Source organism: Chlorocebus sabaeus, chromosome 23, assembly GCF_047675955.1.
Source record: "Chlorocebus sabaeus isolate Y175 chromosome 23, mChlSab1.0.hap1, whole genome shotgun sequence".
Lineage (NCBI taxonomy): Eukaryota > Metazoa > Chordata > Mammalia > Primates > Cercopithecidae > Chlorocebus > Chlorocebus sabaeus.
In genome coordinates, this window is record NC_132926.1 from 58,872,266 (window position 1) to 58,885,650 (window position 13,385).

At 51.7% G+C, this 13,385-nt stretch overlaps 1 protein-coding gene and 1 long non-coding RNA gene across 2 annotated transcripts in view; one reads left to right on the plus strand and one right to left on the minus strand.

Annotated features, from left to right (window-relative positions):
• PRDM6 (PR/SET domain 6) overlaps positions 1–7,101 on the minus strand; it is a 106,070-nt gene extending 98,969 nt beyond the window's left edge. Inside the window, exons 1-2 of the mRNA XM_008014254.3 lie at positions 6,825–7,101; positions 5,726–6,338 (exon numbers count right to left, since the gene is read on the minus strand). Coding sequence (XP_008012445.3) covers positions 5,726–6,323 — 598 coding nt within the window. The 5' untranslated portion in view covers positions 6,324–6,338; positions 6,825–7,101. The remainder of the gene's footprint in view (positions 1–5,725; positions 6,339–6,824) is intronic.
• On the plus strand, positions 6,158–10,095 carry LOC140709982 (uncharacterized). The gene is made up of 2 exons (XR_012090880.1): positions 6,158–6,266; positions 8,392–10,095. It is a non-coding gene; the product is annotated as an uncharacterized lncRNA (long non-coding RNA).
• The last annotated feature ends 3,290 nt before the right edge of the window (positions 10,096–13,385 follow it).

Genomic DNA, 13,385 nt, shown 5'->3' on the forward strand with positions numbered 1-13,385 from the left:
CAAGTAAATGTTCATACTTTCTCTTAAAATCAGGGGAAGAGTTTTTGTACAAGTTCATAATTGTTATTCATAAATTTTTTTTTACATTTGTGAGAGATACTTTCACATGCTCTAAGCAACACACTTTGAAATGCCATTTTAGCATTAGGTAATATAAGAGACCATGGTTCCTTTTCTATCTTGAATAAATCTGTCAATGCTCCTGTTTAAGGGTAAGGAAGGTGCTGTCATTAGGTTACAGACTTGTTCACCTACTGGCATCAGAAGGCCAGGCCAAGTGCAGCTAAGAGCAGACTTTCACTCTTAATTTCCTATCCTTCTGTATTGTTTCAATGTCTTTAAAGTGCAATAGATCTTTACAATATATCTATTTTAAGGTAAAGGCAGCAAAGCAGACCATGGTTTTCTTTTCTGGAATTTCATTTCTCGTTCTAGGAAAGGTGAAATATAAAACGCTTCCGGGCTTTTGGCTTGTGGAGAGGCAAACAGTCACGTGTAGGCGCGCGGGGAGTGCGCGCTACACCACATCTTCACTCCCCAGTACCTGCCCGAGGCCTTCGCTGGCTCTCACCCACCCTGTACGTAGGAAATCAAGGAGTAGGTGAAAAGCTTGCTTCCCCGCCTGGGCGGCACTACCCACCCGGGCTGTAAATCCTCCCCTACCGCCACCAAGGTCGTGGCCCTCAGTCCCACAGGCCGAGACCTGAGGGGGCGGTGTCCATCGATCCCAGCCCGGCAACGAGGACCCGGCGACGAGGACCCGGGAGTGCGCCCTGGGTGGGGAGGGGCGTGGGGGCTGGGCAGCCGGGCAGAGGGTAGGCAGGCAGAGTGCCCGGACCCGAACCTCCCGCGTGGGGTTCACGCCCCCGGGGCTCCAGCCTGCGCTCCCCCCACTGCCTTCTCGAGCTATAGGCTGGATGGGATGGCTGAGGGGGAGCGATGGGCGGGGTGGGGCGCCCAGGCCTCAGGGCCGAAGGCTGAGTTTTGAAGGTCCCACCCCGCTCCTGCCCACGAAAAGCTCTTTTCTAACATGAGGCGTGGCCGCCGACATCACCCACGATCCGACGTCCCCACTGCACCCCGCCACCCACCCGGCCCTCCTCCTCCACCCGGCAGGGGTCTTCCAAGCCCCGGGAGACAGTCTAGAAGTAGATCCAGAGGCGAGGCGGGTTTGCCTGGCCGCTGGAAGGGGAATCAATTGATTGCAGTCTCGACCCTGCGGGGCGGCCCAGCTCGTGGGAATCCTCTCAGGAACTCTCCCTCTAGGCGAGTTTAAAGCTCCCGGTGAATCGCAAAAGCTCTAGGCGTTCTTTGCCCTGCCTGGCTGCCGGCTTGGCCCTGGGACCAAGAGGGAGAGACAAAAGGAGAAGGGCAAGAAGGTGGGAGGGAGAAAATGTGGGTCTTATTTGTCTTCCGATGACTGTATTAATAAATTAAATGGGAGCGCCAGTTTGTGAGGGTGAGAGAATATTGCGCGGAGATAAACCTCGCCGGCCCCTGCCCCTGCGAGGCTGCCATATACAATGCGGAGATGATGAATAGGAGCCGCGAGAGGAGATCGAAGCGGGTCTGGGCTGGCTCCACTCTCTCCTACAAAACTATAGGGCAATTAATTGTGGCTTGTCCCCTCATCCTTCATCTCCTGGTGGCACATATCGATGGAGATTACTGCTGATGGACCATTTTATCACCTTAAATAAACAGTCGCCACCTCTTCTAACCTCAATCTAATATATGGCTCTGTGTTCGGTTTCAGGGCGCTAGATAACGAAAGATGTAAAATAGCTAAATCATGTGTGTTACGGGATGAGGCTGGGCTTACACACACACACACACACACACACAGAGAGAGAGAGAGAGAGAGAGAGAGAGAGAGACAGAGAGAGAGAGAGAAACACAAAAGCCCACGCACTGAAGCCAAAGCTTTCTCCCACCCGGACCACGTCTGAAATCTAAGGTGCTCGCTGGTCTTTGATAGAGGAGGCGCAGGGCAGAAGGGGCGCAGCGGATGTTCCCCGGTAGCACGAAAAGCCTGCTGGTGTGCCACAGGGCTCGAAGTTGCCCAAACAGGACCTGCGTTTTCCACCTGGGTGGGGAGGGACTAGGGAAGGTCAGAAAACACTCGCCCTCCTTTATCTCTTTCCTTGACCCCTTAGCAAGCAACCGGACAAACCAGTGTTAGGCCCAGACTTCCTTTTCTCTCCCCAGCCCCTCTCCCTAAACCCTTGGAAAGCGTGGCATTCCCAGTAAGGGAGCCTCAAGCCCTGCTCCCACACCCATGCACACAACAGCGCTGTTTCCAGCACTGTTCCCTGCGCAGGAGAGTTCCAGTAAATGGGGAGGGGACAGAGACCCCTCCCCCAACTGGGAAAGTTGCAAGGTGGTCCAACTCTCCCCCCAGACACCCAAAGTGGCTCAGTTCCCGCCTCCCTCCCAGGTCCTAGGGAAGCACATCTTCACAAAAAAGGCATGAAAAACTAATGGGCTCTGCTGAGAGAACAACCGAGATGCTCCTCAGACATGCCAGGCGCACCCATGACTGTCTCTCTGTACTTTTAGTAAGTGACAATGTTTCAGGCTACACACCAGCTCCCAGAACCCGGGAAGAGGCCACTCCGATGAAGCCTGACTAAATCAATGACTTCAGGCAGCCCAGCAGCAAATGAGGGTAGAAATATTAGAGGGGGAAGGAAGGGCCCCATCCCCCATTTATATGGCAGGAGGCACCACTTGATTTTTAAGAGAAAGCAGCAGCAGCAGCAGCAGCAGCAAAGCATTCAGAGCTTTGGTGGAAAGCGTACTTCAGTCCCAGGGTAAACTGATACGGAGTTAGTAATATATTGGAGAAGCTCACCCGGGCTAGCTTGCAGTTTCTGCTGTTTTAAAATCTTTTAGAACGAAAGAGAGCTACAAGCCCCTTCACTGTAACATTTGTCATAGATGCCAATAAAGTTTCAAGGTGAAACCAGTGTTCCTAAGTTCTTTTCTTACAGAGCAACGATATGTATTGCTGATCCTAGGCAAAAAGTTACTTCGCTATAAGGGAAGGGAGAAGGAAGGAGGCACCCCCTGCCCTACCCTGCCCTTTTATTTTCACCTTGTGAGAAAACGAGAAAACAACTCAATACCTATCCTTTTAAGCATGAAGTGAGAAAACGAAGCAATGCTAAGTGGTCACTTCACAGAATTCTTTTAGAGGGATATGACAAAAAAAAAAAAAAAACTAAAAGAAAAACTAGGGAAATCTATATATGATAAATTAATAGGAGCTTCTCTCTGCCTCCACCCTCACTCACATACAACTCAAGAATGAGGAGAAGCTTCTCTTTTTCACAGCCTTTCAATAACCATTATGCCAACTTCCCCTGCCAAAGGAAATGACTTTCCCAGTGTTTGTATTTCTGACTTGTTTTAAGCCCCTATGTAGATTAAACTCAATCACATTTCATCTTTGTAAAAGTATATCCCATGGCTTCAAATGAGTGCCTAAGCTTACTTGTCCAGAGAAGTTCCTGGAAGAATGGGAGATCTGGTCTCCCAGCATTACACAGCGGTATCTCAGCTTTTTATTTTCTTTCTCAATTGCCCTTTAATTAGGGAGCAACGTGGGGTGTAACTCTAACAGAACAATCTAATTTTCTTCTTCTTCTGTCTTTTCCCCTGCACTTCACACACTGAAACAATCTAGTTGGCTCAACAGGAGATACGAGAAGATTAACACAATATAAATCATTTAAATAAAATTGTAATTTATTCTCTCCAACCCGGGAAAAAAGTTACCCAGGCAATAAACTGGTTCAATACTCATATATTAATTAGGAATCTATCCTAATTCTTTCTTGGATTAGTCTAAGTTTTCTCTGGTGAAAATGTATTAAATCTTCAGACTGCATTGTGAACAGTACACGAGCTCAGCACACAGCCAGGGATTTGGGGTGTACTGCTGGTGACTTCTCTAACATATATTTAATTCAGAAGTGAAATTGCAAGATTGATGAAGCAGTCTCAGCCTGCAATGGCTATATTTCACTTAGCAGTAAGACATGCCTTTTCCAAGGCACTTTAAAAGTCTCTATTTCACAATTTAAAATAATTGCTTCAAAAACACACATTCAAGAAATTCAGTAGGAGATAAGTATTTTTTGAAATCTGTTGGGAGAGTATAATTTTGTAAAACTTTCTGAAACTCTGAAATACAAGTCTTCTCAACTGCACAGCAAAATTAGAGTTGAAACCACTATTTTAAGCCAGTGCTTTACCCTCAAACTTTATAAAGAAAAAGTAAATACGATTACTCTTTTTGTTGGTAATTATTATGTCCGTCACAACTATGTCCAACATAATGAAAATATTCATAGACCTCAATCACGAGGCAGTTGCCCAGTGGTTTTTTCCTCAAATCAACGACTTAGGGAATCCTTTAAAAAGCTACAACTGATTTTGCTTTAAAACGAATTAAGAAGTTCACAGAGCAGTAGACATTTTGCAAGAAGCAACTTATTCAAAATTGAATAAAAATAAATGTTTTTAATTAACTTTACTCATACAGAAGCCAGACGAAGGAATGAGATGAAGAAAATAGCTGAATGAATGCTGATCATTCAAATCCTGTATTGCTTTCAATCTGACGCTCTTAACATACTTTAAATGTTATCTCCAGAAGTCTCTGAAAGCACGTTTAACACTCCCAACACAGTATAGGTGTAAACACAGTATAACTTCTGAAATTATCAAAAAGAAGCAGGTATAAAGCAGTACATATTGTTTGATCTTCATTTAGAGTTTTGCTTCCAAATCGCCAAATGGAACTATACTTGTGATAAGCGTTTCAAATTGTGGATATAGGAACCGAAGCTACAGGAATCCTGATGTTTAGTTAGGCATTTGCTATTAACTTGGAGGAAGAGGGGAGTAAGCGTCTTTTACTAAATTACAGTCACCGTAATTTCTAAAAACAAATAAATAAACCAACATGGGTTATGAATGTTTGCGGGGTCAAAGGTGCGCGGATAAAGCGGGATCAGCTGAATCAGCGGAGAACAGAAATTGTCTTCTCAGTAAGTAGCAGTCATTTTTTTTTTCTTTTCCTTCTTTTTAAATGAACAGTAGATCTAAGAATACTGCCTGCCTTCAAGGAGAAACGGACTCAATATCAACCAAAATTCCTACTCTAGTGAGGCCTCGCCAGCGAACAGCTTCCGGCCGGTTCCCCCACAACCCCGCGGCCCAAAAATGACGTGACGCAGTCACCACCAGAGGTGGGGTAGCGAGTAGCAAAAACAAGCCCTGGTCTGCGTGCTCCCCAGAAACGCTGAGGGTCCCTCCCTCGTCCCGGCTAAGGTCAGGCAGGGCCGGTCCCAGACACCCCCTGTCACACGCTGCCACTACCCGTCTGGCCCCGGGCACTGTCCAGCGGGAGGGCAGAGGTCTGTTAAGCCGGGTCCACAGGAGACTCCAGCCCCAAACACTTGGGACTGTGAAGCAGGTGAGGGGAAGGAGGGAGGGAGGGGAACCCCAAAGTGCCACCGGCCGTCCCATCCGTTCTCTTTCCTTCTCCAACGCCAGAAAACTTTTGTCAGAGATCGGGGAGGCGCGGGCCATCGGCCAGAACCAGCTGCTCCCCCCCGCCCCCGTGTCACTCCTATCTGACCCGCCTCCCTGACAGGCGCCCGCGCCCGCGCCCGCCGGCGCCCCGGGAGAGAGCGCGCGGGCTGCGGCTACGTACGGTTGTTGGGGTCGCTGGTGTGCTGGTTGAGCGGGATGATCTCCATGCGCTGCTGGCCGTACAGGTAATAGTCCAGCTCCTCTGCGCTGCAGCGGAAGCGCGGGGCGCCCCGGCCATCGCCGCCGCCGCCGCCGCCGCCGCCGCCGCCGCACTTGGTGGGCCCGGGGCCGGAGGCGGCGCCGAGGCACAGTTCCTTGGGGGGCAGCGGCTCGGCGGCGACGGCAGCGGCCGCTAGAGGAGCGAACACCGGCAGCTGCGACACCGGCAGGGCGGAGAGACCAGCCAGCGCGGCGGCAGCGGCTGCAGCAGCGCAGGAGGAGGCGGAGGATGCGGAGGTGGAGGAGGAAGCCGGGGTGGACGAGGCGGAGGAGAGAGAGGCGGGCCGCGGGCGCAGGCTGTCTGGCGGAGGCTCGGCGCGCTCCGGGGGCGGCGGCGGCGGCGGCGGCTGAAGAGGCTGCGGCGCGCTAAGGGGACCCGCAGCGCCGCTGCCCTTGAGCGGGCCGACGCCGCCGTGAGGGAAGAGTTGCTGCCAGTGCTGCAGGTAGGCTGGGTCCACCTTGAGGAAGGCCGAACCGCCGGGGTCTCCGGGCTTCAGCATGTCCGACGCCTCGAACTGGGGGCAGAGGGCAGGGAAGAGGGGGCGCGTGAGCTGGGCGAATGGAGCCGGGAAGAGGGCCGCTGGGACCCTGGAGAAAGCGCCCGAGCCGGTGGTTCAGCCGGCGGCCGCCCGGTTTCGCGGCTCCCTCTTCCCAACTCCGCTGGGGCTCAAAGTTTACTCCGAAGCTGCGGCGCCGCACAGAGGGAGCTGTGTGCACCCCGCTCTGCCTCCCCGATCGCAGCGTCCAGCTCCAATCCAGCAATGCTGGGGCCCGACAGGAGGGCGCTGCCCGGTAGAACTCGGCTGCAGGACGCAACCCCCGCCCTCAGCCAGCGCCCGGAGCGGACCTGAGCCGGGGTGGCGCAGCGCCCGAGCCGCGCTGGCCTCAGACGCCAGAAGGCGGAACAGTCTCGCCCCCCGCCCCCCGCCCCCAACCTAGGACCACCAACCTTCCTATCTACCAAGCCTTAGACTCTAAGTCCCAGACGAGCCTCACCTTACCTGAAAATTCAGCGCTGCCGGTGGGTGCGTGCGTGTGTCTCGGTGAGCGTGCGGGTGTGCGGAGTGTGCGCCTTGGCTGCGCTACATGCCCCTGGGCAGCGCGGGAGGAGAGTCCTAGAGATTGTGCCGCCCGGAGCCCTCCCGACGTGCGAGTGAGAAAATTGGAGACCCGCGGAGGGCGCGAGAGCGCGGGCGGACCTGGGCGCCGGACTGAACCGCCGTGGGCTGCTGCGCTGGGCCGCTGCGCCGTCCTGGCTCCTTGGCTCCACGCTCTGGCAGCCTCCCGGCTGGACACGTGGGTTTTACGACAGCACAAAATACAAGTGTGTGTGTGTGTGTGTGTGTGTGTGTGTGTGTGTGTGTGTGAGAGAGAGAGAGAGACAGAGAGAGAGAGAGAGAGAGAGAGAGAGAGAGAGAGAGAACGAACGGACGGAGAGGGGAGGGGAGGCAGTCCAGAAGAAGGGGAGGGGAGAGGGAAGAAGGAAGTTCTAACTGGGCCCGACCCACACTGCCAGTGCGCCTTTCCCGCACAAACTCCTCCGCCCTTCCATCCCCAGTTTTTTTGGCGTGACGTCTCCCGCTAGCCTGTTGTCTCTTTCTGCCCATGATATGTCTTTTCTGGGTCCCAGCTTAGTGCCCTGATCTTAAAAGCAGTGGAAACGCGGCAACCGGAATGCATCTCCGCACACGCTGTAGTGTCGGCGCTGGAGCAAGCCCGCGCTGCCGAGACCGGGTTTGCGCTTTTGCCGGGCTCAGTTTTTCCTGGAGTGCTTCTGGGTGCCAGAGTCCACTCGCCCGCCACTCAACCTCTAACATAAATCCTCCGGGGAGAAAAGTTGGGGTCGGAGCGGGACGGGTTGCGCGCTGCAGTGAAACCCTCTGTCTGCAGCCCAGGAGGCAGGCTTGTAGGTGCAGGGAGGCGTGGGACCGAGGGTCCTTGCACCGAGAGCAGCTGGTCCTGGAGGGACTCAAGCCTGGTCGTGGGGCTGGGAGGTGGCTGCGATAGAGTCTGGACACCACCCAGCGTTCTGCCGACCCCCTCTCGGGTGGTCTTCTGGAGGGCTCTTTCCCTCTCCTTGTTGGGGCCCGGAAGCAAGTATCCAGTGTTACATCTGGTGGCACAACTGCTATGGGACACGGGCGAGGCTGTTTGCAGTCAGCTGCCTGCGGCTGCCCCCGGAGATCATGCATAGGTTTCTCTACCCAAAACCTGACGTTGGAGGGACAGGGTGGGAGTGCAGCCCCACCTCCACCATGCCCTCTCCCCAGACTTTGTGCCAGGGCAGCCCTTCGATGCAGTCTGGCGCCCACGAATTAGGCACTTGCCCCCCAGCTCTTCCTGGCATTTTCGATAGTAGATGGTAGAGGGCACAGGCAGGGTGTGTGAAATTGACCAATTCAGGAGGTACTTTCCCATCGCCGGGGTTCTGGCCATACCTCAAAGAGAAGAAAAGGCATTTATCTTTCTTCAAACAATCTAACTTATTTAGCACTTGCCAGTCTGAACAATTAATAGCCATTCTTTCCTGATTCCTGCTTGTTTCTTTTTCTCTTCCTACCACTCAAGTTGTCTGAGCCTGAGAAACGTGCTGTTTAGACTTCATCCGGGTCTCATGCAGGATGCTTCGATGTTGGTTGGAACAGAGTTGAACCGAAAATGTTTTGACTGGCGTCGTTATGACAAGGTCATCCATCATTGTTGGATAGATTGATAGCACCCAAGTTTAAGGCAGACGCCACGAGGGAAAACCCACGGCGCTGTGGTCCCGGAGGCTAACCAGGCAGTCTCCGCAGACTTCCAGCAACTCCATCGGGAGGAGAGGATGAAGTTCCAGGCCCGCTTCAATTAATCTGCTCGCAGAACTGCCGAAGAGTGGTCTGTCGGGCCACGGGAGAAGAAACAAATGCTCTTTCTCACACTCTCCTGGTTCATTGCTGAGAAAACAGGACACTCCTCTGTTCTCTGGGAGAGACAGTGAGCTCCAGGGATGGAAGTCCGGACTCTGGCGGCGGTCCCGTCATCTGCCTTCTTGTTTCTGCCCAAACCCAGCTACTTCCAAGTGCGTGGTCCCCAGAACTGGAAGTCTCAAAGAACCTCTACCAGTCCCAACCCCGCCTCCCCCCTACCCCTTCATCCCCTGCCACCATTAGAAAGGATTTTGAAATGCTAGTTGGAGCAGCTGCTTCGGTGGCCTCACGCCGCCCACATTCTGGGAAGCAGAGGGGGCAGGGTTCCTCTCGTAATAAGATTAGCTGACCTGTTAATGAGAGCTTTGGACGTGCCGAGCGCGGGTAGGCGCTTTACGTCCATTTAATCCACCTAGCAACCATGCGGGGAAGGCATTATCATTAACCCCCATATTGTAGATGGGGACCGCTGAGGTTCGGAAAGTTTAGATGGGTTGCCTAAGGTCACGCCATTAATGAGTAATGGAGGCGGATTCAAACACCGTTCGGTGAGGTGCCAAGTGCATCAACTGCCCACCCTTGTCAAACCTGTAGCCACTGGGTCCAGACTGACGTCAGAGGGGGTACCATGGGAGAGATTTGGCTCTTCTCGCTGCGGGGGCCAGGGAAGAAGCTGAGAAGGTAGCGAAGTCCCCCTCGCCCACTACAGGTGGCGTACCTGGGTTATCCGATTCAAGCTTCCGCCCCACCCACCCTGGGCACAAGTCGATCCCGAGGACCCTAAGGCCCAGAGAGTACAGGGACCTCCCGTGAAGGGGGCAGGAGAAAGTTTGAGGGAGAGCCCCGAAGGTCCGGGAGCGAACGAAGAAGTCTGGAAGGGAATAGACCGGGAGTCTGGACCTCCCGCGCTTCTCCCCAGCAGGCCCACGGCGCCGGGCTGGGCACCTGTCTCCACAGCGGCTTCCCGGATGCCCGCGGAGTTCGGCTGAGGCTGGGTCGGCATCGTCCCCTCCCGGTGCGCAAAAGGGCGCGCAGCGGCGCAGGCGGGACCCCCGACGCTACGCGCGCTCTGAGGGGCGCTCCCCCCTCACACAGTTGACCCTGGGCCCGCTTGGTCACGGACACCCTGGCGCGTATTAGTTTTTAGAAAGTGAGCCCACCGACGGCAAGGACATGCACCCCCTCAAATCCGCTGCCCCCACCCCCTTCAATACTGAGAAAACCGCGGTAACAAATCACTTCGACCACTTAGAAAGCGATCAAACCTTTATAAAAATCCATGGCTCCCAAATCGATGGGTGAATATTTGCTGGGAATTTGTTCCAGAGGAATAAATAAGGAGCCTGAGTGTATTAAATGCAAACGGGGGGACACGGTGGTGTTTTTCTTCATTGATTAACGACCTCTAAAATAAAACAAGTGGGAAGAGGAGCCAGGATCGATAAATTACCCAAATTCATTATTTTCTCGAGCATTTTCGCCCCGAAAATTATCCTTGGGAAGCCCATTGTACCCTGAGCTGGGAGGGGAAGGATGGAGCTGGAGGTCAGGATAGGGAGGGAGCAGCAGAAGGAGTAGGAGGAGAGAAGGGGGTTCTGTCCAGGAGACCCTCTATCTGATTTCATTTGACATACAATTCAAAAGTTTGCCTTTCATATTAATTATGTTTTCTTGATGGGGGAGTGGAACAAATGGTCGGTTGCCTTTGACAGGACTCCAATAAAGGATTCAGCAGCTCTCCGCTCTGCCCTGGGTGCTCCTGCTTCTAGGTTTAAGGTCACGGGTGGCTGAGTTAATAATTCATTAATATAGACATTTATTCAGAAGGGTTCGCTGAGATCCACTCTTCCTGCCTCCTCCCAGAGATTTATTTTCCTAGGAAATGGATGGGGGTGGGGGGTGGGCTGCAGGTGAAAGGAGTGGGGCGGGAAGAGAAAAAGAAAAATGGAGAGAGAATGGCTGGATAGAGCTAGGAGGAATCTTTGCTAAGCCATATTAGCAGACAGGTCCCTTGAGCCTGCCAGCAAAAACTTGGTTGAAAATGTGGTATCCAAACAGCACAGAGACTCTGGCCTGCGGTGGCCCTTTCTCCTTCCATACCGGTTCATTCGCTTGTTCAGAAAGCTCCTTTCCTCCATGGTTTGAGACCAGGGAAGAGCCTTCTCACTGAGGATCTTGGATTGCAGGCAAAAGGGGAAAGCGCTGAGAAAAAAAAAAACCAGGACCCCACCCCCATCCCTATGAGATTCCCAAGGGAGGAGCTTTGAAACTTGCCCAGACTTGGGAGTCTAAGGGAACCTCCTCTCCTAAGGGTACAGGCAACTTCTGGAGGACACTCTACCTCTCAGAAATGGGATCATGGAGAAGGGGGTTGGAGGCAGAGACTAAAAGTAAATAGTCAGTAATAAATGAGTAATGGTCAGATGGGAATAAGTGCCATGAAAAGCAATAAAGAATAGAGGGAAAGGGAGTGCATGTAGGTGGAAGGGGTTACATATAGTGGAAGGGGTTACATACTGTTTTACATATAATGGCCAGGGAAAGCTTCTCTTAGAAAGTGAAATTTAAATAGAGACTTGAAGCAAGAAGATGCCAGTTTTCTGTCCAGAGCAGGATATTCCCTGCCCTAACCTATAGCCAGTGGCTAAAGCAGTAAAAGGGACCTCTCCGGAAGAACTGTCAAAGATTTGCCTCCTCACTACTGGCCACACTTGCTTCCCTTAAGCTGCTGTGTACTACTTGATATCCTTTCAATACCTCCATTGACTGTTCTCATCAGTTGGAGTCATCTAACTTGCTGGTAACTTAGACCCTGACACAGTGACCCACCTCCAACTATCCGGACCTCAATTTCTTCAACAGTCCAAAGAAGGGATAGGACAAATGCAGCGTTCTGTCCTAAGCTTTTATGAAGCAGCTACCGAATTCTGACCCCCCGCTCTATTACATATTTTATACCCCACTCCTGCGTCCTGTGAGTCTAAGATGTGCAGGGTGTAAAATGTATTGCACAACTGAAAACTGGAAAACCCTCACCATTTATTTTAATCACTGCAGTCTGCCCATTGATCCCTTTGCATCTTCACTTGTTCGTCCTTACTTAGTGACAGAAGACAGTGCCAGCCACCATTGGAAAGAAAGCGAGCAAGGAGTGAGGCAGAGAAGGTAGAAGGTAGTGAAATGCTTAGCACGCAGAAGCCAGCTCTGGCCTCAGGTGATGCAGCAGGTGCCTTGCCATTCATCTGACACACCCTCCTCTTCTGAGGCCTTGGCAGTTTAGACATGTCCTTCCCTCAGCTTTCCTCCTCTCATAAAAGTACTTGGAAGTTCAGCTCCTCACTTTGCCAGGTCAAAAATGGCCTCTGAGTCTGGGACACCAACCCCAGGTGATTTGTGACCACTCTCTTTCATCCTCCACCAGGACCCTGGCAGACAGCACCTGTTCACATCACTTGAAATGCAGCCGAAGCCTCCAGCTCCTTTCACCCTGGTCACCCAACAGCTGCCACTCAAACAATGCCTCTCAGCCACCTCAGGCCTGATTTGGATTTGACCTACTGACCTTGAGGTGAAAGGCTCTACAGTCCTTTATGAATCCCTGGGGCCAGTTCATTCTTCCAGGAAAGCCTCTAAATATATCATTTCCGTTTGCAGGGAAATCAGCTATTATAATTTGCAAAGGTCTCGTGAGTTTAAAACATATTGGTGGCAGTTCAGTCCCATAAAGATTTAGTGAATAGCCACTGGGTGAAAAACACTTTTTTTTTTTTTTTTTTGTCTTGACAAGTCAAGGAAAAGAGAAATAATTAGACAAGAATAGCTATCCCTTCAGAAACTCACACATTCCCTTCACTATCTCCTTCCCATCCCACCCTTTCCCCAGGAATTTAATCTTATATTTTTCCAAGCATCTGTAAAAATAGACAAGCCCAATTATCGTTACCTACAATTTAACAGCTATACAGAATATCTAATGAACACCTACTGTGTGCACGAGACTATTGGTAGAGATCTCTGGGACAATCTCCTTTGAAACTCTTCTAGCAAATGCTACCTGGTTCAAACACAGTCTTCTGTTGGTCACCAGATTGTTGCTTAAATTAGTTGAAGCCTATAGGACTTCAGTCATAACCAGGATGAGCTAAGCATGTTACAGTGCATCTGTTAGAAATTAGAAACATATGCTATGGTTGATTCACATTCTGAGGATTGGCAGTTCCTAGGCATGGTAGGTTCCCCTGAGTGCCCAGCAACAGTCTCTAGGAGTGGCTTCCAGCTACCCTCTAAATGAGGGGTTCCTGAGGCTTCCCCCTTCCCAGGGCCACTTGAGGAAAGAGAATGCATATTCTCACAGCAGATCTTACATACACCTAGAGGAACCCAAGGAAGCCTGTCTGCCTCCCTCATCATACACTTTCCTGTCTGGCTGCATGCCCTTACCCTCCTCTGAGCTAGGGTGTCAGAGGGTGACACTAAGGCTTGTTTTCATTGAATTGTTTCCGGTGAGTCTATGTTCTCTGTGTAACAGCCTCTCAAAGAAAAATGTAACCTATTCTTAGTTTCCTTTTGAAACTGGAAAACTTGTCTTTAAACCAAAATAAAGACACCGTGCAGGTCACTGTGAGGAAAACCAAAAGTGTGTAAATTGTGGTA